The sequence below is a fragment of the Cryptomeria japonica genome, chromosome 9, assembly GCF_030272615.1.
Source record: "Cryptomeria japonica chromosome 9, Sugi_1.0, whole genome shotgun sequence".
NCBI classification, from domain to species: domain Eukaryota; kingdom Viridiplantae; phylum Streptophyta; class Pinopsida; order Cupressales; family Cupressaceae; genus Cryptomeria; species Cryptomeria japonica.
In genome coordinates, this window is record NC_081413.1 from 632,114,243 (window position 1) to 632,138,392 (window position 24,150).

The 24,150-nt window shown below is 33.3% G+C and overlaps 2 protein-coding genes across 2 annotated transcripts; both read left to right on the forward strand.

Annotated features, from left to right (window-relative positions):
• The first annotated feature begins 11,140 nt into the window (after positions 1-11,140).
• On the forward strand, positions 11,141-11,713 carry LOC131075712 (phospholipase A1-Ibeta2, chloroplastic-like). The gene has a single exon (XM_058012583.2). It carries the CDS (start codon positions 11,141-11,143, stop codon positions 11,711-11,713), a length of 573 nt encoding a protein of 190 aa, XP_057868566.2.
• A 102-nt stretch (positions 11,714-11,815) lies between these two features.
• LOC131075713 (phospholipase A1-Igamma2, chloroplastic-like) lies at positions 11,816-12,460 on the forward strand. Its single transcript, XM_058012585.2, has one exon. The coding sequence runs from the start codon at positions 11,816-11,818 to the stop codon at positions 12,458-12,460; it is 645 nt and encodes a 214-aa protein (XP_057868568.2).
• Positions 12,461-24,150: the final 11,690 nt, after the last annotated feature.

Here is a 24,150-nt window from a genome sequence, read left to right on the forward strand (position 1 = left end):
TACACATAATTTTTAATAAATCTTATTATTATTTTAATATCTTTTTAGTGAAAAGTTAATCATAATTTTACCTACTTTGAGCTCTCTACACACTCTTTGGCTCTCTTAAAAAATATAACATATGAAGCTTGAGATAATAGTCCATGTAGTCATTATTCTGTGTATGAATGATAATGTATTTTTAATGGAGGCTAAAGCATGTGGTATACAATAGAAAGATATGTGATTTTTTAAAGGGTTGGAATGGATAGTCTTCAAGAAAATGAAGATTAAAAAAATAAAAGTTACAAATCCAAAACATATTTTTTTTTGGGTTGGCTCCAAATTATCCTCTGGAACCCTATGCTACTTTCTCACAGTTTATTTCTAAATCTCACACTAGTGTAGGTGTATATAATGTGAAATAATTATTATATTTAATGATATATATATATATATATATATATATATATATATATATATATATATATATATATATATATATATATATATATATATATATATTTATTTATTATTATTAAAGTTGTGAAATATAACCTCACAGAACCCAGTGAACATCTGTATGCAAATAACATGTCACAATAATGGAAGATTCACACAAAAGACAAAGATTGCTTTGAAAACTTATAGCAAAAGAATGCAATAATAATAATCGGATTGGTTGAGGATTACAAAGGGATCAATCCTTATAAAAGGAGATCAAAACCTAAAAATATAAACCCTAAAAGCAATTAATAATTAATAATGAACTAATTATGAATATTCCTAAGTTTAGCTTCCTAAATTTAGCTTAAGTGAAAGAGAAAAGGTGACTTAATTATTAAATCAATGTGATTTAATTAATTAAGTAAACTAATATCTTTACTCTAACACCCCCCCTTAAGATGAAGTTAGGGAGAAGCTAAAAAACAACTAAGGACTAGATGCATGAAAGCCAAAATGGGTCCCAGCAACAAGCCCTGATGAGGTACCCAAGCACAATGAAATCTTTGTAAAATGGAGAAAAGGGAGAAAACCCTGTAGGAACAAAACTCCTCTCTAAGAAGAGATGAAAGATCAAGTGAAGGACTAAGAAGCCTCCAAACAAGAATTTTCCAAAAGATAGGAACAAAAGACAAGCATGAAGAATCACTGAAGCATGAAGAAGCTGCAAACTTTGTCGTAGATTGACTGCTAAGATGCTACAGTAAGAACCTCCTCTGAAACAAAATATAATTAGGATCAAGAAGACATGAATTTGTATGAGTTCCCTTAATGACACTACTCGAATCCGAATCAAATGGAAAACGCAAGCAAAACATATGGAATCTGAAGATACAAATGGAACTAGTACCAACAGTCTAAAGAATTGATCAAATGAAAAATGGAAGGTCGCCTCCAAAAAAGGAATGCAAGAGTGTCCATATGGTAAGTGTTCTATCTCGCTGAAATGCATGGGTAAACAACTGCTACATCTGCCTAGTACATAGCAACAAATACTAGATACATAGCTCAATCCAACGTGAAACCAAGGAAGCATTAGCACCAATAGTAGAACCCCCCCCCCCCCCCCAATGCTGACAAGGGAGAGGTATGATAGGTACATTGAATCTAAAAGCCATAATGTAGTGCATGAAGAAGAACCAAGAACATCTAACCATGCAGACATGAAAGTACAAGCAAATACAAAGGGTGTGCAAACTAAGGCACACACACATGAGAAAGGTATGAAGGAAAACAAAGGAAAACATCAAACCCCCATGGTACTTTATATCATAGTGCGAGTACAATAAGGCACAAAACTAATGTGCAAGATCCCATAATAAATGTGCAATACAGAGGCACTTTATCTCACTCTGATTATAAAATCATAAGTTATTACAATGAAAGCTCAGAATGTTAAAAATAGACATAATACTGGAAATACATGAAGAACAACCAAAAACAAGTCATCCCACGGAAACGAGAAGTTTCCATGACGTCATATGTCCAAGTAATTCACTAGTGTGAAAACACAAAAAACTAAATAAAATGTACTTGGAGTAAAATCTAGAAAAAAGTGCATGGATGGCTGTGAAGAGCTCTCAAACATCATCCCAACACTATTGGAATTGTAAAAATTGGAGAAACAGGTGAAGAGTTATGAGCTCGGGACTGAAAACAACACCTTCGACTTCAAATGGCTATAGAATATACTAAGAGAAAATCCAGGTGATGAAACCCACAAATTTGGAAAGTAGACAAAACCAACTTTCCAATGATATCTCATTTGCCAAAAAATAATATTGTATGCCTAAGTTATGACCAAAACCAAAAAACCCCTCTTTTAGGGCACAAAGAGGGTCACAGGGGCCATGCAAGCCATCTGTACCATTGACGTCAGCATGATGTCATTCTACATCAACGCTGATGCAATGTACTTTTTTCTGCAAAGGGTTGACATTTTTTTAATTAAAAAAAATCTTTTAACAACATGTAACAACTTGATTTTTTAAAATTATTTTTTAACAAAAAAATTTAAAAACCCAGCAATCAAATTTCTTTTTTTTTTACCAGTCAGTTGATTTTTTTTTAAAATATTTCTGATGTAGGTACAGATACGGCCACACAAACTTTTCTCAAAAAACATGCCAATAAAAAATCATGTCCCAGATGCCTCTGTCACCGAAAATAGGTAAATTATATATCAAAATTCATGGAATCGGCCTTCAGAAGCCAACCGTGATGTAATTTTTTGCCCAAATTGCTCCAAAAAATAGATGATCCCCTGGATCACAAAAAAAATTGAATTTTCCAACCCTCACAGATCTGGCCTCGTGAATCAAAAATTGACAAACAAAAGGTCAATCTTGACTATTTCCCACGTGCTGGATTCAATGGTGAGGTTAAAATTAACCCAAATTGTATAGAAGACCTACTCTGGTAGAATCTCCCAATCAGAAGAACAGGAAAGCCTCGGGTCTGAAGCTCTGATACCATGTTAAAGTTGTGAAATACAACCTCAAAGAACCCAGTGAACACCTGTATGCAAATAACGTGTCACAACAATCAAAGATCCACACAAAACACAAAGATTGCTTTGAAAACCTAGAGCAAAAGAATGCAATAATAATAATCAGATTGGTTAAAGATTACAAAGGGATCAATCCTTATAGAAGGAGATCAAAACATAAAAACATAAACCCTAAAAGCAATTAATAGTTAATAATGAATTAATTATTAATGTTCCTAAGTTTAGCTTCCTAAATTTAGCTTAGTGAAATAGAGAAAAGGTGATTTAATTAATTAAGTAAACTAATACCTTTACTCGAACAATTATTATAATATGTAATATAATTTTATTAATGATATAAAATAAGTATAATATTAGTTTTGTTAAAATGTAATATTACTATTATTTTTAATAGATAAAGTGACTTATTTTGTTTTATATTAATATTTTCATATGCGACGTGGATTTAAAGTTTACATATCATTTTCAATAATAAATATTTATTTAAAAAATTATATGTTAGAATTTTTTTATATGCATAAGTATTATTTTATTTTTTATATTATCTATTTATTTTTTTTGAAATAGCTATATTTATTTATGATGGAATGTTTTATTTACTAAAAAGTTATTTTAAGTGATTAAAATTACTATGAAGTAAATAAAAATTACTTTTCAAATAATGTAAATAAGAAATTAATGATCTGATGAGATTGTTCTTTATGTTAATGATTTGTCTTGGTCTCAAATTATGGATTACGAAGGTATTCCGTTTTTCCATAAGTGTTTTTCTTGCTGGTCACTTGGATTTAGCTTGTTCCCATAGTTCTCATAATCTATCTTCAACTTGATGGAAAAATGCTTTTCCTAATGATCTTATGGTGTACATCTTGAGGATTCAATCACTATTTCTAAATTTGAAGCGATCCTTGTCCATTCTTGAGATTCCCCCACCTAGACCTGGTGTGTCTCCTCTTACTCTATTAGAAAATAATATTGAGTCTAAAATTTGTGTTTCTCCTACTATTATAGAAGCTAATGTTCATAGTAAGGTTGTCTCTTCTTCTCTACCTTGTTTATAGTTGGTGTTGTTGTATAAAATGGGCATTCTTAGTGGGATTCTTTACCCTATTCCCTTAAGCTTTCACATCTAGATGAATTTACTTGAATAGTTGTACAAAGGATGAAGAAATTTTTTCATAAGTTAAATTCTCTCTCATAAGCCAAGTATTGGGATGTGAAGTTGCATGATTCTAGTTTAAGCTCTATTTGGACTTGGATGCGAAGTTGCATGGTTTTAGTTTAAGCTCTAGTTGGATTTGATTAGTTGTTTTCTTCAATTTGTGTCTTTGTTGATGTTCTATTATATTTCCTTGTTATTTCAACTTTACTTAGTTCCTTTTGCTAACTAGTTGGTGCTAATTTGTTGTAGTTTTTGGTTGTAGCTTTGGTCTACTCTTATTTGTAATGCACGTTGAGGGACCTTCCTCCACTTATCATAATTTAAAACCAAAAACCATTATTAAATGGTTTGTAAATTAAAATTGAAACAAAGCTTTATAAATAAAATAAGATATTTTATTATAGTTTTTAGATAGATACATTTAAAATATCTATATTACTTACTTAACATGTTAATTGGTTTATTACCTTTAAACAATGTAAATTTTAAATTAGAAAAACCCATAGTTTGGGCCTTGTTGTTAGAAAACACATCTTTTTTTTTATTTGATAATTAAACTACTAGTTAGGGCTAGTCCTCATCATTGATTAAGCAAAAAACATATTACATTCTTGTTTGATTCCTTCCTTTGCATGACTGGAGGAGCCCATAGGCTCAATGAGTTTCTAAGATGTAGCTCTAGATTACAAAATTGCCCATAGGCCCATTATATGTTCATAGTGCTAAAATGCCATATATTCTCTTGCAAACACTTCTTCTGAAAAAACTTTCTACTATCTATACGTCATTCTGGCTATTCCTTCTATTATACTACTTCTACTAACTATGTTTTCTAAAATATTTTTTTGTAACAAAACAAGCATTTGTTAAGTTCTCTCACCTCCTTTCCAGTTTTCCTTTTTTCCAAACTCCATCCATTCCGCTACCTTCTGGCCGTTTTCTTCACTTTGAATGTCCAGGCTCTCCTTGTTCTTCCATTCCTCGTTGTCTTCCTCTTTTGAGCCACTCTCGTCAGTCTATGCCTCCAAACATTCATGTTCCATGAAGTTTGCTATCCACATGGGGTCTTGATTGATTGCCACATTAGTCCAATTTAGGAGAAAGTTTAAACATCTCACTACCCTATCTTTGTTGTCCTATGACTCCATTTCATCATCCAACAGGATTATTTGTAGTTTCTGCACTTCTTAAAGCCTTACAACCTACTAAGTGAGTTTAGGATCTCTCTCACATGTAGGCATTTACAAGTAGATTATTCTAGTGTTTCTTTTAAGATCCCAACAAAATAGGATTTGAATTTTGTTAGTATTTGAGAACACTTACTTTTTAATTGATGGATAAGTAAGACTAATTGTATTGAATTTTTTAATGTTTATAGATTTACTATCTATTAGAATCTAGACAAAGGAAAAATCTAACAATTCTTCACTCATCTATAATTAACAAATAATTGTATAGCAATAGCTTTATAAAACCTTCCAACTAATACCTCATAACCACCTAACAATTAACAAAAAATTACAAAACAACTAATCTTTATTTTATAGAATAACCTATGTTAAGCAATATTAGAAATACCTATATTAAGTGTTATTTTCCAATACCCGTATCAAACTTTATGGTTGCCCCTCCAATTGAAAGATCCTTTAGATGTAATCTTTATGATGTCATATGTAAAACTAACTGTTAAAATTATCTTCTTTCTGTTATATTATCCTTTCAGAGATCACCTTTCTATTATATGTTCTTTTAAGAGGTCACCTTTCTCTTATATTCTCTTTTCAGTGATCACCGTAATAATAAGTAAGGGAATTATAATTACAATGCAGTGAAGGGTACCGTAGTTTGAATTTCTTTCCTTTTTTCTTTTCTACACTTTGACAGTTTTATTATTAAAATTGTAAATGAATACTATAAAATAAAATTCTTTATAAATTATAATTTATATTCAATCTTAGTTAATATTATTAAAAAATAAATAAATTTATTTATTTTCATTTTTTCAAAAAAAAATTATTTATAAATTATAATAGATATTTAGTAAAAAATAATTTAATTGTTTTAAACATTTTTATAATTAATAATCATTAAAAATAAAAAAATTTAATTGTAAAAATATATTGTTGTGAGTAGATCTAGTTTTTGCAATTTTAGACTTTATATTACAACTTTTATTAATATATATAATTTAATAATATTTATTATAAAATATAAATTAATTTAGAATATTTTTAAAAATTGAATTTCCTAAGTTTTAGATTAATTTAAAATAAAGTTAATTATTTTTTAATAATATTAATTAGAATTTAATATTAAATACTCTTACCAAATATAAATTATAATTTACAAATCAGTTTATAAAAAAATAAAAAATGAAAGAAAATTGTTATTTTTATAATATTAATTTACAAAGTTAATAATAAAACGTTTAAGTGTAAATAAACAAAAAGAAAGATCAAACTTGTTTTAAATATTAAAAAAACTAAAATATTTTTCACATATAGTTTTATGCGTTGAATGGAGAAATCCCTTCCTTGTTATACCTTTAGCACGTTGGATAAGAAAACACGGAGAACCCAAAAAACGGTGCAGTCAACTTAACGGAAATGAGAACGGCAACGATGATTTCGGAAACGGAAACGGAGGGCCCCTAATATTACAAACCCGTTTCCATTAGAAATGGAGATAACTGCAAACGGAAGTCAAAAACTACCCACCGCATTTAAGTTTTCTATTTTTCATTCAATATATTTAATAAGTGCGTTGAGGTGTGAGTCCGCTTGATGATAGAAAAATATCACTTCAAAATAAAATATGAAAACTTTACATTAGATATTTAGTAATTTTTATAATAATATTTAAGTTGTAGATATTTATTAATTTTTATAATAATATTTAAGTTGTTTTTATTTTATTTTATTATTTATTAATTTTTTTGAATTGTGAGTAATTTTATTCTTTAAAATTTAATAATTTTAATATAATTTTTTTATTTTATTTTTTATATCTATAATGTTTATATCATCTGGTAGCAATTTTTGGTGATACAAATAAAATAATTAATAATTAATTTATTTTTTGTTAATATTTTTTCTCATTCATATATATACATACATATATATAATATTTTTTTTTTAATCAATCTTTTCTGGTTATAATATTAGAAACCTCAAATATATATAATAAATTTAAAGATTAAAATATTTAGAATTTTTTACTATGGTACAATTGTTTGTTTGAAAATATTATATATATATATATATATATATATATATATATATATATATATATATATATATATATAGGTTAATTTTAGTATTCCCTGGTATATTATAGTACTAGTATATATATTGTAGGAAATGTATATAAAAAAAAATTCAATTGTAAATAAACTTTTATCTAACCTTAGCTATAGTTGTAAATTTTATGTCACTTCAAAACACCAATCCGGATGTTGTATGTATGTGTTGCATTAGAAGACCAATTCAGATGTTGTATGTATGTGTTGCATTAGAAGACCAATCCAGATGTTGTATGTATGTGTTGCATTAGAAGGTCAAGTTCTTTGTATAAGGATAGATAAAATGATGCAACAAATAGTAGTTTTATATTTATAATCTATTGTATGGTTAAGGAATTTAAGCTAATTATTTTATGCATCTGACATGTGTGAGTATAAATGAAAAACATTAAAATTATAGTGGTTGAAATTTTAAGTGCTTCAATTTGTTAAAGTATAAAAGAATAAACATAGAAAATACCTGTAATTATTAAAGAATAAGAGGTTTAGATTATTTCTCATATTGATTCCAAAGTTATTTGGATAGTATATGTAATAGGATATGTTTAGTTAGCATACTACATTGATAGGTATAAATTTAAATAATAATAATAAATTTGAAGTATTCAATGTAATTATTTAAGGGAGAAGTTAGAAAATAAGGTTTTAGTATCTTAGTTGTTATTGAAGATAAAATAATAAATATAGAAAATATATAATTATATCATTTAGAGAATAGACATGTGTAAAAGTTAAATAAGGGGAAGTCTATATATAATTTTCAAAATTAAATTATTTTATAAAATTTTGTTGTCATATGTTTCTACAATGCTAAAAAAATAAAATAAATATTCAATCTCAACATTTTATAAGATAATGATAAGTTAATAATATTTGACATTTAAAAATGTCATTTTGGATTAACACAAATTAATAGTTGTATTTGGCAAAAATTTTAAAATAAATGAAAAAAAATTAATACTATTGTTAATTAATTATTTATTGACTTAATAAGCATTATTTATGGCTAGATTTTAGAATACAAAAAATAAAACTATTTTTAATTAATTATATGGAAGCATATGATTCAATATCATCATTTTATAAGATATTGGGTTTAGTTAATAATATCTAACATTTAAAAATATCATTTTGAATGAGAAGTTATTATAATATAGCATTTAAAAATGTCATTTTGGATGAACACAAATTGATAGTTGTATTTAGCAAAATTTTAGAAATAAATAAAAAATAATAATATACATCCCTCTCCCTCTCCCTCATTATAAATTTACCTATCTATATGTATCCCCCATCTCTTCTCTCTTTTCCTTCGCTACCCATCTTTCTCTATCTCCTCTCTCTTCTCTCCATCCTCTACCTATATCTCTCCCTTTCTCTCCTTCCCTCTCTTTATACCCTTTCTATCTCTCCCCATCTCTCCCTCCCTATCCCCTATCTAGCTCTCATCCCCCCTATCTCTCTCTCTCTCCCCCCCCCCCTCCCTCTTTATCTCTTTCTCTATCTTCATCTCTACCCCTACCTTCATCTCACCTTCTTTCTCGATCCATCTCTCTCCCTCTCTCTCCATCTCCCTCTTCCTAAACCTCTTCACATTTATTTTTAATTTATCGCACTACTTCTATATTATTATCTCTCAATATCTTTCTACCTCTATGTCTCTTCCTCTCTCTACCTGTGTATATCATCTCTTACCTCTATCTTTATCTTTTAATCCATTGCTCTCTCTCTCTCTCTCTCTATATATATATATATATATATATATATATATATTTATCTCTTCTATCTCTATCTATCCCTCTCTCCTCTCTCTTTATCTATCCCTCTTACCTCCATATGCCTATTCTTCTCCATATTCATATCCATCTTGTTAATTATGGGTAGCTTGGACAGTTGTTCGTCCTTACCTCGAAATAACAGCATTAGTTATGGGTAGTTTTGGACAGTTGTTCGTCCTGACCTAGAATTAGAAAATGGTTGTTTTCGTCAAACAAGTATTGTTAGGATAAAAACAATTGTTATTTAATAGTGGCTCTTTTTAGGTGACACCTCATAGCCAAAATTAGTTATTGGTTATTGAGTTGTCTTAATCTCAGCCGTTGGTTTGAATTAATCTTAGCCATTGGTTTTCCAACAGAGTAGTATAAAAAGGGGTCATGGGTCATTTGGAAAATAAGAAGTCTTGAGAAGAACTTGCAGTGATAGCAAATAGTCTTGCAGTGTTAGCAAGAGGCGCAGTGATAGCGTTGATATAGCAGTGGAGGATATCAGTAGGAGATATTAGGAATTTGTCGGAGTTCTGCCAGTAAGAGGCAAGGAATTCTTTTGTAATTCTTATATTGTTGAAGATTAATATATTTTCCATCTGTAGAACTGGTTTTCCCTTAGGGGTTTTTCCAGGGACGATTGAATATATTTTCCATCTGTAGAACTGGTTTTCCCTTAGGGGTTTTTCCAGGGACGATTGTCCAAAAATATTGTGTCCTTGTGTTGCTTATTTCTTTCCGTATTTTTAGTGAAGTTGCAGTTGTGTTATTTTTTGATATTCAGCTGTAAATTTATTTTCAGCAGTTAAATAATTTTTATAAGATAGGAGATTAATAATCAATGACTGCAATAGAATTTCTACACATCTCGATCTCTTCCTCTCTATCTTTATCTTCTAACTCTATATCCTTACTCCTTTATCTTTCTCTCACTCTTCCTCCTCTATCTCTCTCTTTATATCCTTATATCTCCCTCTCTCCTTCTCTCCTTATTGCAAACAAAACATAAGCATATTGGTAATGGAGCTTGATTATCTTCCTAGTTTAAAGGTTTTGTTTGATTGTATTTGTCCATTTAAGTGGATAAATTGTTAATCTTTGTTGAATAAACAATATCATTGACTAAATGATTTGCTAATTGATCTCATGTGTTGAACAAATGTATGAAAAAAAATCAATTTTTTTGTAATTATTGGATTGGTTTTAGTTTATCATCACATATAAATTATTGGATTGGTTTTAATTTATCATCGCATGATAAATTAATCACAAGACATTGTAGATTGATTGAGAGTTGCTTTGCTGTCATTTATATATAAAATTACTTTATTCAATTCAAAACAAAAATAGGAAATACATAAAATGTCCTCTTAAATCACATTTGCTATGATTTGACTTGTGGCCCCACGCGCCCATTGTAGCCTTCATGCCAACACATTTGCTATGATTTGATTTGTGGCCCCACGCGCCCATTATAGCCTTCATGCGCGTTCCATAAATTGTTCCACGCATTCCTGTCCTTCCAACGCTGCTAAATCACATCTGTATATTCTGGGTTTCTAAATATTCTTCCTTACTAATCCTTTTTTCCAGCCTCTTTAAAAATCTCCACCTTTTCCCCCCTCCAGATTTGCAGATCCAATCCTACCCACAGCAGCCATTTAGCAGAAGCCCCAAAGAATGCCAGGTCACCAACATCAAAATTAATCAAAAAGCATGCCATTCCAGTAACCTGCTCTTTAGTCAGCTCACCAGTAATCAAAAGGCCAATACAGAAGATCTTCCAACAAGTTCAAACAGCCTTTCACAATGGCTTATCTACAGCCCTCATTGACTCTCCAAGGAGAAACACAAGCGCACATATACCTAGCCCTACCACTAAGTGGGATGACAATTCAGGGAATCATGAGGTTGATTGGATGAGGGGGCTGTGTAGATCTGACCCTTCTCCAAAGCAGAGCTTGGCAGCCAAATGGAGAGAATACCATGGTGCTAACGATTGGAGAGGCATGCTTGATCCTCTTGATGAAAACCTAAGAAGAGAAATTGTTAAATATGGAGAGTTTGCTCAGGCAACTTATGATGCTTTTGTCTATAATCCGAATTCCACCTCCTATGCTAACTGTGTCACTAATGATCTCCATTCATTTTTTGATACAGTGGGGCTTAAGAAAACTGGCTACAAGGTCACCAAATATCTTTATGCAACCCCTACCGTCCAAATGCCAGATTGGCTTGAAGAAATACTACCACAATCATTGAAACCCAGCAGGCAATCATCAAACTGGATGGGATTTGTTGCTGTTAGTGATGATATGAAAGAAATCAAAAGATTGGGCCGAAGAGATATAGTCATTGCATGGAGAGGCACCATGATTCCTTCTGAATGGCCTGAAAATCTTAAGACAGATCTGAAATCGTTAAATCTCATGCCATCACAAGCTGCTTCAAATAGCTCTTCTGGTTTATCCCGTGGAGGTCTTCATTCATAGGTTGAAAATGGATTTCTAAGCCTCTATACCAACTCTTCCAAGGCTGATGATAATGATAGTACAAATACAAGAAAAATAACTAGCAGTGCATCTGAGCAAGTTATGAAAGAGGTCCAAAGATTGGTGGAGTTATACAAGGGTGAGGAATTGAGTATTACTATTACAGGCCACAGCCTAGGAGCCTCCTTGGGACTCTTGAGTCCTTACCAAATTGGAGAAACATTATTAGCATCCAATAATTTAGGTGCTAAACATAATATACCTGTGACAGTATTTTCTTTTGTAGGGCCCAAAGTTGGAAACCTTGATTTTAAAGAGAGAATGGAGGAGATAGGTGTGAAAACTTTGAGAATAGTGAATACCCATGATGTGATACCTAAACTTCCTGGCATCGTTTTGAATGAATGGATGCACAGAAAGCTTTTTAATGGAGTGAAAGGGGAGATATACAGTCATGTGGGTAATGAGTTGAGGATTAGTCACTTGAATTCTCCTTATCTTAAACACAATGTTGATATGAGTTGCAGCCATAATTTGGAGGCCCATTTGCATTTGGTGGAAGGTTTTTGGAGCTCGGTTGTTCCATTCCGTTCTAATGCGAAAAGGGATTATTCACTTGTTAATAAGACCTGTAATTTGCTTAGAGATGAACTCAGGGTGCCCCCAAATTGGCTGGTTTTGTCAGAGAATTCCACTCCTACTCTCAGTCCGAAATCCAGCTATATGAACAGTCTATCTCTTAGTTAAAATCTATCTCTTAATCCAAATACATGTACAGAATGGATGTTATAAGTCTTGTAAACTGTAACGATGTGCATACAATTTAAAAAAGAGAATTAGTTGTACCATGGGTACATCTGTATAGTTATACCAATTGCTGGCACAGTTTTCAGTCTCTATTTGTTTTTACTGCACACTACTTCACCCAACAACTTTTTTTAATTTTGTGGATATTTTATGGCCAGCGCATTATGGAAAAAATATAAAAAATTATACGGACGGTTTGCATGCAATCCGAGCTCTGTGGATTGAATCTGCACCTTACGCGTTTGGAAATGAAGGAGCACCATTCATAACGCACTTTCTTACAAGTACACTATTCCATGTGCTCAAATAAGTGCTTTTATATTGAATTGCAAGCGACGGTAGAGTGCACTCCGAGTTCTCTTGATTAAATTATAATTGTTAATTGTTATTTCTTCCTTAGGTGGTTGGTGGATATTTGACGACACGTTGCTTACATGTAACTCATTCCATCTAATTAGGTCTGAGTTTTGTCTGTATGTGAGATTTTCCTCTTTGCTGTGTATAATTTATTTGGTTTGATAGGGCTAAGCCATTTTTTAATGCATATTTCTATTTTTCCAAGGGGAGATAAGATTCTTTTATTGAGATGGCGCTGTAGCGAAGCTTGATTCCCGTGGTTGTCTCCTGTTTTGGCGTGGGGTGGTGTTTTCTGTTGCGCAGGGTGCGTGGGTGCAGATTGGTGTGGTAGATTGACTGTTTTTCTTGCTGCGGTTTGACTTTGGTGCGTGGTTTGGAGGTTTTGTGAGGGGTCTTCTGGTAGATTCTCTTAGTTGTTCTGGGTTCATCTTATATGTGCATGTTTTTGCAGCTGATTTTGAGTTTGCTTTTTTCTCCTAGGCGCTTCGCATAGCCTGCGTAGAGGCTCTTCTTTGAAGTAGAATCTTCCTTTCAGAGATGCAATGATAGGGGAAATCTCTTCTCCAAATCTCTTCTCCAATCATGGATGAAAATTTATTATTGAATTGAATAGCACTATAACTCGAAAAATTTCTTCACAAAATGGAGGTTTTTTGGTATTTAAAGGTGAATAGATGTTTTCAAAGGAGTATACACAAGCCCGTACTTGTAATTCAACCTGACCTTGTGGAGGAGGATATCAATTATTTGACTAATCATGTCTTGATTTGCAATTTTTTGGGGATTTGGTTTTTGAAATCGTGGGCTTATTTCACATCGAATCTCAAGGGCAAAATGGTGGTGATGTTAGTTACTAAGAGTTTTTTTTTTTTTTGTAATTTTTTCATGCATATTAGATAGAAATAATCCTTTGGGGGGGAGGGCTTATTTCTATCCACGCGTTTATTCTGGCTTCAAAACGACAGTACGGATTGACTAACACACGTGTTAGTCGTGCGTTTTACACCGTTGATTTTGCAATAAACTGCTGCAATTAACTAACATGTCGCTAACACGCTGTACGAAAGGTTCGTTTTGGAGTTAGAATAGTCGTGGCCTATTTCTATAATCAAGTTGAGTTTGTCATTAAGTTGTAAAATGTTGGGTTCAACCCTACAGAGGAGCTTCCTTCAAGGGTTCCAGTTTGGGTGTGACTTCCATGGTTTCCATTAGAATTTTAGAGAAACAACATTTTTCACTTAGTTGCACTGTTTCTTAGGGAACCTGTGGGTCTATCGCAAGAAAATATGAACAAAAGAAAAATCACTTATGCCCATGTTTTTATTGAAATCTATCTAAGTAATTCTTTATTAGATTCTATAAAAAATCAATTGGGATCCACCTCTTGGATCTAGTAGATTGATTGTGAAACTCTTCCATTTTGTTGTTGGATCAATTATGAATATGACCATTTGTAAGAAATGTGTCTGAAATCTTAATCTACAGCGACTTCAAGTAATGGGTTGTCTCATCCATCACCTAACTAGGATAAAGTGAAAACACCTATAGTGGAAAATAAGGAGGGATTTATCTTGGTTGGGGCTTAGAATAAGGAAAGAGAGCAAAATAAAACTCTAAAGAATATGCAAATGAATGAGGTTCTATATGGGTTTGATGCACTAAAAGATTTAGATCTATTTGAAGAGGTTCTTGTGGAATACCTCTTACTCAAGAATCTATGAGAATGGAACAAATTGCTAGGAAGAAGTGTTGGAGATTGTTGGAGTTTTCTTATAGCATGAGCTTGTATGGTTGCCATTGATGTCAAACCTAGTTATCTGGATGTATGTTGTTTGAGATATGCTTTTGGTTGTTGCAGAATTATGTTTTATGTTGCAGTTAATATTTTTAGTGTTGTTTGTGTCATCCTATATTCAGGATGGTCTGAAATGCTTTTGGTGCCCTCGAGATATGTTGCATTTAGTGGATCATATTCTTTTGGTCCAAATATGTGTTGAAATGTTAATTTGGGTCTCATCATGGTGTATGTAGATCCACATGGAGTATTTTGCATCAAAAAAGGTTATGTGGCTAACTAGTAATTATGTCTACACTTTGTGTTTTGTAATGCCTTTAGAGTATGTGTTAATATGTGCAGTTTGTTGGATCAATCATGGAAGGATGTATTGTAATATGTTTTGGTTCCCTCCTTATTCTAGAGTGGACCGATTTAAGTATTTTAGGTTCAGGTGGCTTCTTTTGTATAATATTTCTTATTCTACCTTGATCGACCCTCAATTAGGATTTAAATTTTGTATCTCATATTTAAGATGTGCAGATAGATGAATTGAGTATGGATGAGAAGTGAATTGTGTGAGAAGTGTGTGTGAATGATTTGCAAGTAGTTTTGAGTTTATGGTGATGCAAAAGTTAGTTTGAGAAGAGCTTTGAAGGTGATATATTCTACAAGATAGTGTTTTATGAGAGTAAAGATTATTAGAGATGTTTGCCGTGATATTGGTTTCTTGATCCAATTGTTCATGGATAATTTCATGTTCAGGAGAATCCTTCTCAATTTCAATTCAACCATTTCATTCTTTGTTGGTTGACAATGAGTCATTCGACAATAGTTTGTATCTTGTCATGAAGAAGTGATTTTCAACTATGCAAGTCCTCTATGTATCTTGCCTAAGGTTGTGTGCTTTAGTTCTGTAAGTCCTTTAGGTGTTGGTGCTCCTTGGAAGTAAGCCTAAAATATTATAAACATTGTTATTCATATTGTGAGCTAGATTTTCATTGTGGTTTTTCCTTGTTTGTTTTTTTCACTTAAATCTGGTGTTCATGTGCTCATGTGTTGATGGTTGATGCTTATGTGTTTATAGTTATTCTTCTATTGCTAAGAAAGTTAATGTTTTTTTATTAATAATCGAATTTGAAGTTCCAGAATAATTCAATCGCCCCCCAACCATATCAACCCTATTAGGTGTTCAACAAGAAGGATGACATTCTTCTAGTTGGCTCATAGGATGGAGGCTTATACACTCAAATAGACACAAATATTTACTTATTGCCTTCCAATGAGTTGGAGACGAGTGGGTGCAAAGAGGTGAAATATTGCACAGGTTTGGCTAGTTCGGTGACTAATTTAGAGTCTAAGGATGCTCAAGATGTTGGTGAAATTAAGGGAACCTCGCTTGCATTGGTATTATAGAAAAATAATCTAACAAGGGGTGATCCCAAGAAGTCTCCTAAGGTGGATAGGAAGAAATTTTTTTAAAAAAAGTTTAATTAAATTGGTGAGACATTGGTTGAGCTTGGTTAAGTGAAAACCATTGATTCCCATTTCTCTGCATCTCAAAAAAGATAGTTCTCTCATGGGATTTAAGGGGTACGAATAACATCCCTAGACAAAAGGCTATTCGAGATTTAATCTTCTTTAATCCTTCAAATATCATCTTTATCTAGGAGAATAAGATGTATATGGAAGTTATATTGAGTTTGGGTTCTAGAATTTGGGCTAGAGGCCAATGTTAGTGCTTTGAGGCTCAAGGCAATTCAAGTGGCATTGTTTATCTATAGAATCCAAGCAAAGTTGTTTCAATTTGGTTTATTTCTAACAGATATTCTATGTCTATAGTTGCCTCAAGTTTGGAACTAGGTTAAGTTAATCTCCTCACCAATGTCTATGTTTCGACTCATCTATCCAGAAAGTGCTTGCTCCAGTTTCAGATCAAGTTGGCTAGGTCCCTTGCTCCATTTCTTCCTTCGATTATCACAAGAGTTTCCAACCTTGTTTCTAGTATGGAGGAAAAGAGAGGAGGTGTTGTTAGGCTTAATAATTCTTCAAGGCTCTTGAAGGATAATATTGATCTTTTGAACTTGGTGGACATAAAGACATCTAATGAAATTTTTACTTGGAATAATAGGAGATGAGATTTCGATGCTATCTATGAGAGGTTAGATAGGTTCTTTGTGTCTAATTTTGGGTTTGGAGATAGTTGGACCACCAGCTCAAATATTTTTGAATGGAAAGGCTTACTTCATTAGTTAATATAACGTATAACTACTTTCTTTAGAACCTCTAAATATCCCTCTTTTCGTTTCCAACTTAATGTGGCTTCAAAACTCTTCTTTATAGGAGTTTATATCAAAATGGTGGTGCAAAGGGAATCCTATGTTTGATATAACAATGTACACATTTGTCATAAATGTTCAATATGTTAAACACAATCTAAAAAATGGAATGGACAATGCTAAGGTAATGTGTTTATGGCTAAAGTGGCTACCCAAACTTCTTAGATGACACTACTTGTTAGATCTGGGATCACAGTTTAATAGAGACATCCTTCATATTAGAAACAATAGCTATGAAATAGGTAGAGGAATGAGAGTTGCATGAAGGAATATTCTAGAAGTAGAAGTCCTGTATTGACTAGTTATAGGAAGGAGATAAAAATACTACTTTTTCCATAATTTTGTTAAGGATAGGAGGCAAGGGAATCTCATTACCTCTCTTAGGTCCTCTAAAAGGAATCAACACTCTTCTTAGAGGGTGGGGTTAGTGCAGAATCATGGGGGGCCAAAAAGTGGCGATGTGAAAAAATTGCCTTTTCCACTCACCTAAAAACGCAAAAAACTGTGTTGACCTTTTGCTTGGCCTGGGTGTCAGTACACCTTGGCATGGTAAACACCTGGGCAAATCGGATATCCGATAATATCGGATGTCTGATTTTTATAGGTAATTTTAAATTAAAAAATAAATTATATATTATATAATATAATATAATAATATATTATATATTACACATTATATAATATATAATATATTATTATATATTATATAATACATAATATATAATATATTGTTATTTTAAAATAATTTAACTATAAAAATAAAAAATCTGATAAAATCGGATATTCGATTTCTTTGAGACAATAAAAGAGGACCGTGACAGCCCGTGGATTATTTTTTACCCATGGGTTGTGCGAATTCAAACAAATATGATATCCGATTTTGTGACCCAAATTTTCTAACAAATCCAATAAAAGGTAGGATTTTTATTGTTTTTCATCATTTTCATTCAAAATTTTGCATTTTTTAATTTTTTTTTGTTTTTTCATTCAAATATGTTTTTTTCATGAAAACTGGGTTTTTTTAAATCAAATACAAAATTGTTCAAATGTATTGACTAAATTCAATTGTTTACATTCAATTAGGTTTAAAATGGGGGATAACAGTGAACACATTGATCAACCACAACCACAACAACCAAACCCTCCTGCACAAAACCCTCCTTTGCGAAACCCCCCCTTAATTCAGGATTTAATTGCACACAATTTGAACCAATTGAGGGGGATTGTAGATGTCTATCATAGGATCCATGTCCTAAACCCAATGTTTGATCCCATCATGTCCATCATAAAGAGTATAGAAACTATCACTGAGGAGCACAATGCCGCTCTTTTGTGGCAATATTGTATGAGGGAAAAATATGCAGATGGCTTGTCCTATAAGGAGATCAAGGATCTTGAGATATCCAAAGCCGATATCGTCGCATTGTTTATGAATCCCCACATTGGTCAACTCGTAGACCCCCCAAAACCAAAACTTTCTATTAAATGGTGCAAAAATGATGATATTGTGAAAACAATTTGGATCGTTGGTGGATGGATTTTGATAAACCACCCAACAACAATCTTGATGTCCATTTCTACTTCATCAAAAAATTGTATGCCGAGTTTGTTTTAGGAAAACATGTGAACTACTTTGACATCCAACCTTTCTAGGGTGTGGGTGTAGGTATGCCCCAAGATAGACCTGGGGCAGTCAGAGTAGTCCAGGGATCATATGTCCCCCCTCCTCCTGTTGATCCCCCACCTCTAGTGCAGCATCCAGATATCATCTGTGAGGCGGCGTCACAGACCATATTGGATATTCACTCTTTGAGTAGCCTTTTGGTTTCTTAGGTTAGGGCAGTAGCTTAGCCTTCCTTTGATGGTAGTGGTGCATCCGGTGGTGCTAAATTTCCTCCTCATCTCCACACATTTGCGTGCCTCATAGTTGTGTCATGTGTGCGCATCTATGCTTGGGTCCAATTGGACAACTTGTTGATCCTCCTATGCACACTGCAGATTATGAGGTGCATGAGATGCATGATGCACCAGATGTTATGATAGTGACTAGAGAATATGCTGGAGAGTCCTCACATGCTAGAGGCGAGGAGACACCTTCATCATACATTGATGATGTAGTGGTAAGATTTGTATTTTCACAGTACATTCTATATTTTAAATGAATAATTATAATCTAGATAATATTAAGTACTAATATTTATTTACATGGTCTATTTAACAATTGATGAAAGAGGAGGAGTTGACACAGATCCAAGAGGGCACCTTGACAACCATTTCATTTGGCCTTGATATCTCTACGGTACATATATTATTGCACCTAGTCATTTGTATGTTATTGTACATACATGCTCATCATTTATATTGGCATTAATTAGATTATGTAGTAACTTGCATGTATATCTTATTTTACTCTTGTAGGGCACAAGTAGCATGAGTGCGGGGTTGTGCAATTTGGGATCTGGTAGTGCAGCTAGAGACAAGGGAAAGGTAATTGATTACAAGTATGATTGAATGAATAGCTTAAATAACTTATAATGACTATACACATCTAGACATAGATTGATAGTTTCACATACTTGTTGTGTATATGTACAGAAAATTTTTTGCTTCATATCCTTGTTGACTACACCCACTATACCTAAAGATGAGGAAGAAGAAGAAGAAGAGATGCCTCGGGTACATGTGTCTATTTTATTTTATGTTTAGTAGATATAATTCATTATTATCAGTGACAATTATATGCTAATTTGTATCAATTTCATGGTTGTGAACATATTTGGGTTGTTTATGAAAATATTGAAAACATATATCCTCTACCAAAGACATACATCAAGAGTCCTCCAAAGCCGAAGAGAAAATGTGGAGATGAGGTAAACAAGAATAGCTCAATTATATTTTATTTTTATGTTAAATTGTTGAATGTGAGCTATATAATATTGTAGACACTCAAAATTGTCATGTCTAATTAAATAAATATATTATTTATTTAATTATCTAAGCCTAATTCTTCTATTAATTAAATAAATCTTTATTTATTTAATTAATTCATTTATCCTCTTCTAGCCTTATTTCTCATTTAAATAAATACATTTATTTATTTAAATTATCCCTTTCCTAAATTAAATAAATATTTTATTTATTTAATTGATCCCACTTCTTCTATTAATTAAATAAATCTTTATTTATTTAATCAAATTCATTAGCTTTTTCTACCCATGACACATGTCATTCATCTCTTAATTCATACGCTACCTACCTCTTTCATTATTTTGGTATTTCTTTTACCTACCCTCTAATCCTAGCCGACCTCTCTTTTTACACCTCTCAATCTTAACCCTCCATTTCATATTGTGTCTTCTATTTAAGGAGATGCCTTCTTCATTATCAAGCCCTAATCATTCTATGCACCCTAATGACACATACTAATGATCTTTTATGTAATTGACTACACTACGATCCTACTTGCAACCACATTCCGTTCTTTGTTGAGCTCTTGTGCATATAAAAATCTGAGAGCAAATATATCAAGCAAGATCAATGGAGATAGGAAGAATGGAGATCAAAACCCTATTGGACATGTGATGGTATAATCTTTGTGATTTTGAGTTATTTGCATTGTCTTAGGTTATCTTCATATGTTATGGTGGATCTTTGTTCATTGTTAGGCTAGGGTTTAGTGGTTGGATTCATTTTAGCCTTTCAATATTGTTATTATTGTTATCCATTTTCACCATAAACATTTTGGCACGTGCGGTGGGACTCTTGTCCCTTTGCATTTAACATTTTTGTTGCAGATTTTGCATTTTTGAAGTTGCAGATCGGATAGTTTTCGACAACATTTTAGGTTTTTCCGCGTCTGCAAGTGTTCGGATCGCGTTTTTGTGTTTCAGAAGCGTCTGCGATATCGAGAATCGCGTCTGTGTTTCTGCCAATTTTTATTTTTTTTGCAGGTTTCTGGAATCGCGTCTGAGAATTTTAACCGCGTCTGTGATGGATCTTATCGCGTCTGCACTCGGAAGTCGCGTCTGTGACCTCTGATCGCGTCTGTGAACTACAGAACCGCGTCTGTGTCGTACAGACGTGTCTGCGTCTGGTATAAAGGCGTCTGTGCATTCTGTTTTGCAATTTTTTAATTTTTCTTTGATTCGGGTTTTCGGATTTTGTACTTAGGGTTTCAGATCTAGTTTGTTTTCGGCTAACTCTTGCAGGTCTAGCTAACCTGGTTTGTGTAGCTTGCTTTGGAGGCAAATACGTTTTTGTTGAAGGCCCCTTTTGACAAAGTCTTTTGGGTTTTAAAATTTACCTAACTTGTGTGCTTGCAGGAAGGGGTTATCATTTGAAACAACCCAAACTACTAACAATTTTGTTGCAGGGCCTTAGCTAGGGTTTTATAATTTTGTTGTGTGCCTTGTTTTCATAGCTTAGCAAACACTTCCATTGGTGCACTAAAATTGAATCATTGTCTTTTGTGTCTTGAGCAATAGGCTCTTTTTGTTTATTCTTTAGAGGGCCTGTCTTCCCATGTGGTCATTAGGATTACTAGTGAGAAGAGAACGACCCAAGTGGTAGCGAGGAAAACCCACCTCATCCAAACCACTATAATCAAATGTATTCATGGTGAAAACTATGGATAACGTGTGCTGATTAGTTCATACCGACACTATGTCTCCCCATAAACCCGTTTGATCAAATTTATTTGATCATTTGTAGGGCGTAACCCCTACCGGCTGGGAGCCTTCTATATTTACAGAGCTGAAAGTGCCGCATGTATCGCCACATGAGCGGATGCCCTTACTAGCACCTCTTTGTTTTAGATGCCCAAATCCTTCTAGTTGTTGAGGCAGGAGGTCGAACCTCTGGTAGCGGCCCACACACATACGGTTCTTAGTAGAGATACAAAGTTCGCCATGGGGACTGATGCTTGGCTGACCCAAGAAGTGAGTGCCGAGGGTGGAGCCAGTGAGGTCAAGCATCTAAGTATCCGCTCTGAATAGCGTAGCCTCGGGGGTAAAACCCTATGTGGGATCAACAACTATTGTCTTGGCCAGCCCTAAGATTTGTGCTTGTCTTATGCTAAACACTCAAACATTCAAGACAAAACAGCAAAACATTGTGTCTTTTGTGTCTTCAAGTGTATGCAAAAAACTTTTTACATCAAACAACACACTTTTGGAGTCTAAACAGTTTGCACACATTGAGTCATCAACATTGTGTCCTCTTGTCACGAAAAACAGTCAAAAAATCAGATTTGGTCACAACAAAACAATTTCACAGATAGGAAAAATTGCACTAAGGTTACAGAAACGCGTCTGTGTCTGTTCAAACCGTGTCTGCATCGGATAAGTGCGTTTGTGAAGTACAGAATAGCGTCTATGTTTTTATCAGCGTCTGTGTCAAACAGAGAGGCGTCTGTGTCAGATAATCGCGTCTGTGAAGTATACAGAGGCGTCTGTGTCAGGATTTGAAAACTTTAACAGTCAAGCAAACAAAGAAAATCAGTTTCGGCATACTTGAGCTTCTTAGGTTGTCTCTTCAGGTTTCATCTAGCATTCAGCCTGTTCTAAGGTTTCACACAGTCCATCATTGCTTCACACCTCATTTTACATTCACAATTGTCTAAACTTGAGTCAAAAGGTCACTTGCTTGTCCTCATCATACTTTTTCAACACACTACATACAACAACACTTTGCTAAGTGGTCCCTCATCAAGGTTTCTTACCTTTGGGTCTCATTTGGTCTTACTTAGAGTCAAGGTCAGCTTAACTCATCAAGAGAAACTATCCTCTCTTTGGAAGTCACACCTACTCTACTACTTACATACTTGGTCTTACACTTTGGATATTGCAAGTACACCTCAAGATTCACTTACACTTCATACAACTCTTGGTCTTCCATACTCTCGTCATTTTTCATCTAGTCTCTCACATCTTGGTCAACACCTAGTTCATGGTTGAAACCCGCCTTCAAAAATCTAGGAGAATAGCTAAAGAAGCTCAAGAGTCCGCAAACATGAGTTCTTATGAGTATGACAATGATCTATTCTACCATCCTGAGCACACTACATTACCAGACATAAATGTTTATAGACATAATCCAAATGTGGAAAGCGCAAATACTATAAACAACAATGCTACACACAATGACACAGTGGACAACTCTTCAATACTATCAGCAGACATACAAGAATCCATAATGGACCCTCAATTCAATAGATTGGTTGAAGAGATAATGAGGAGAGATCGTCAATACTTTTTAAACATGATGGCACAAAGTGGAGCTAAAATACCGCATGATTTTGACTTATGTCAACTTATGGAAAGTCGACCCTCACAACAAACTCAACCTAACATGGATCAAAGGAGACCAAATAGTGGAGGAAATAGAGGACCGAATAATATGATGCCTGAGTCACCATCAGCTTTGCTTCAAAAGCCAGCAATCCCACATACACAAGCTCAAACATATGATACTTACACTCAAGGACCATCATGGAGGCCTTATGCTCAATCACATGCTCAAGGTATGAATCAATCAAAACAAGTGGATACTCAAGGACATCCTCAAAATTTTGACACAAGGAGACCTCATGTCAAAATTGGGGGCAACATAATGGAAAATGAAAGGCCTATTGAATATGGTTTATACACACAAAATAGATATGGGGTCCCTCAACAAGAAGTTATGCCAAATGCTCCATACATGTCGCAACAATATAGACCTCCATATGGACATGTCTACGATCAGTATCATCCATACATGCAACAAGCTCCTCCTCAAATGGGCATTTCAAACATGGGGTATGCTACAAGAAATCCATCTCCTCCCAAGAATAATTTGGAGCAACAAATTAGAGATCTACAAAAGAAAATGGAGGACATGAGTACACCAAAACCTACATACACTATGAGAGATATATGTCCTTATCCCTTTGATAAGAGCATTCCAATGCCTCCATTTCCTCCACACTTTGTAATGCCAAAATTTGACAAATATAGAGGGAGAGGAGACCCCAAGGCACACATAAGACAATTCTTCACAGCTTGCATTGAGGTAGCGGCAGAAGAAACATACTTGATGAGGTTATTCCCACAGAGCTTAGGTGATCAAGCTATGGAATGGTTTTCTCAATTACCTCCTGGTATTAAGTCATGGGGCGACTT

Coding starts and splice junctions, on each gene's coding strand:
- LOC131075712 (XM_058012583.2), top strand. CDS start 11,141: ATGAGGGGGCTGTGTAGATCTGACCCTTCTCCAAAGCAGAGCTTGGCA.
- LOC131075713 (XM_058012585.2), top strand. CDS start 11,816: ATGAAAGAGGTCCAAAGATTGGTGGAGTTATACAAGGGTGAGGAATTG.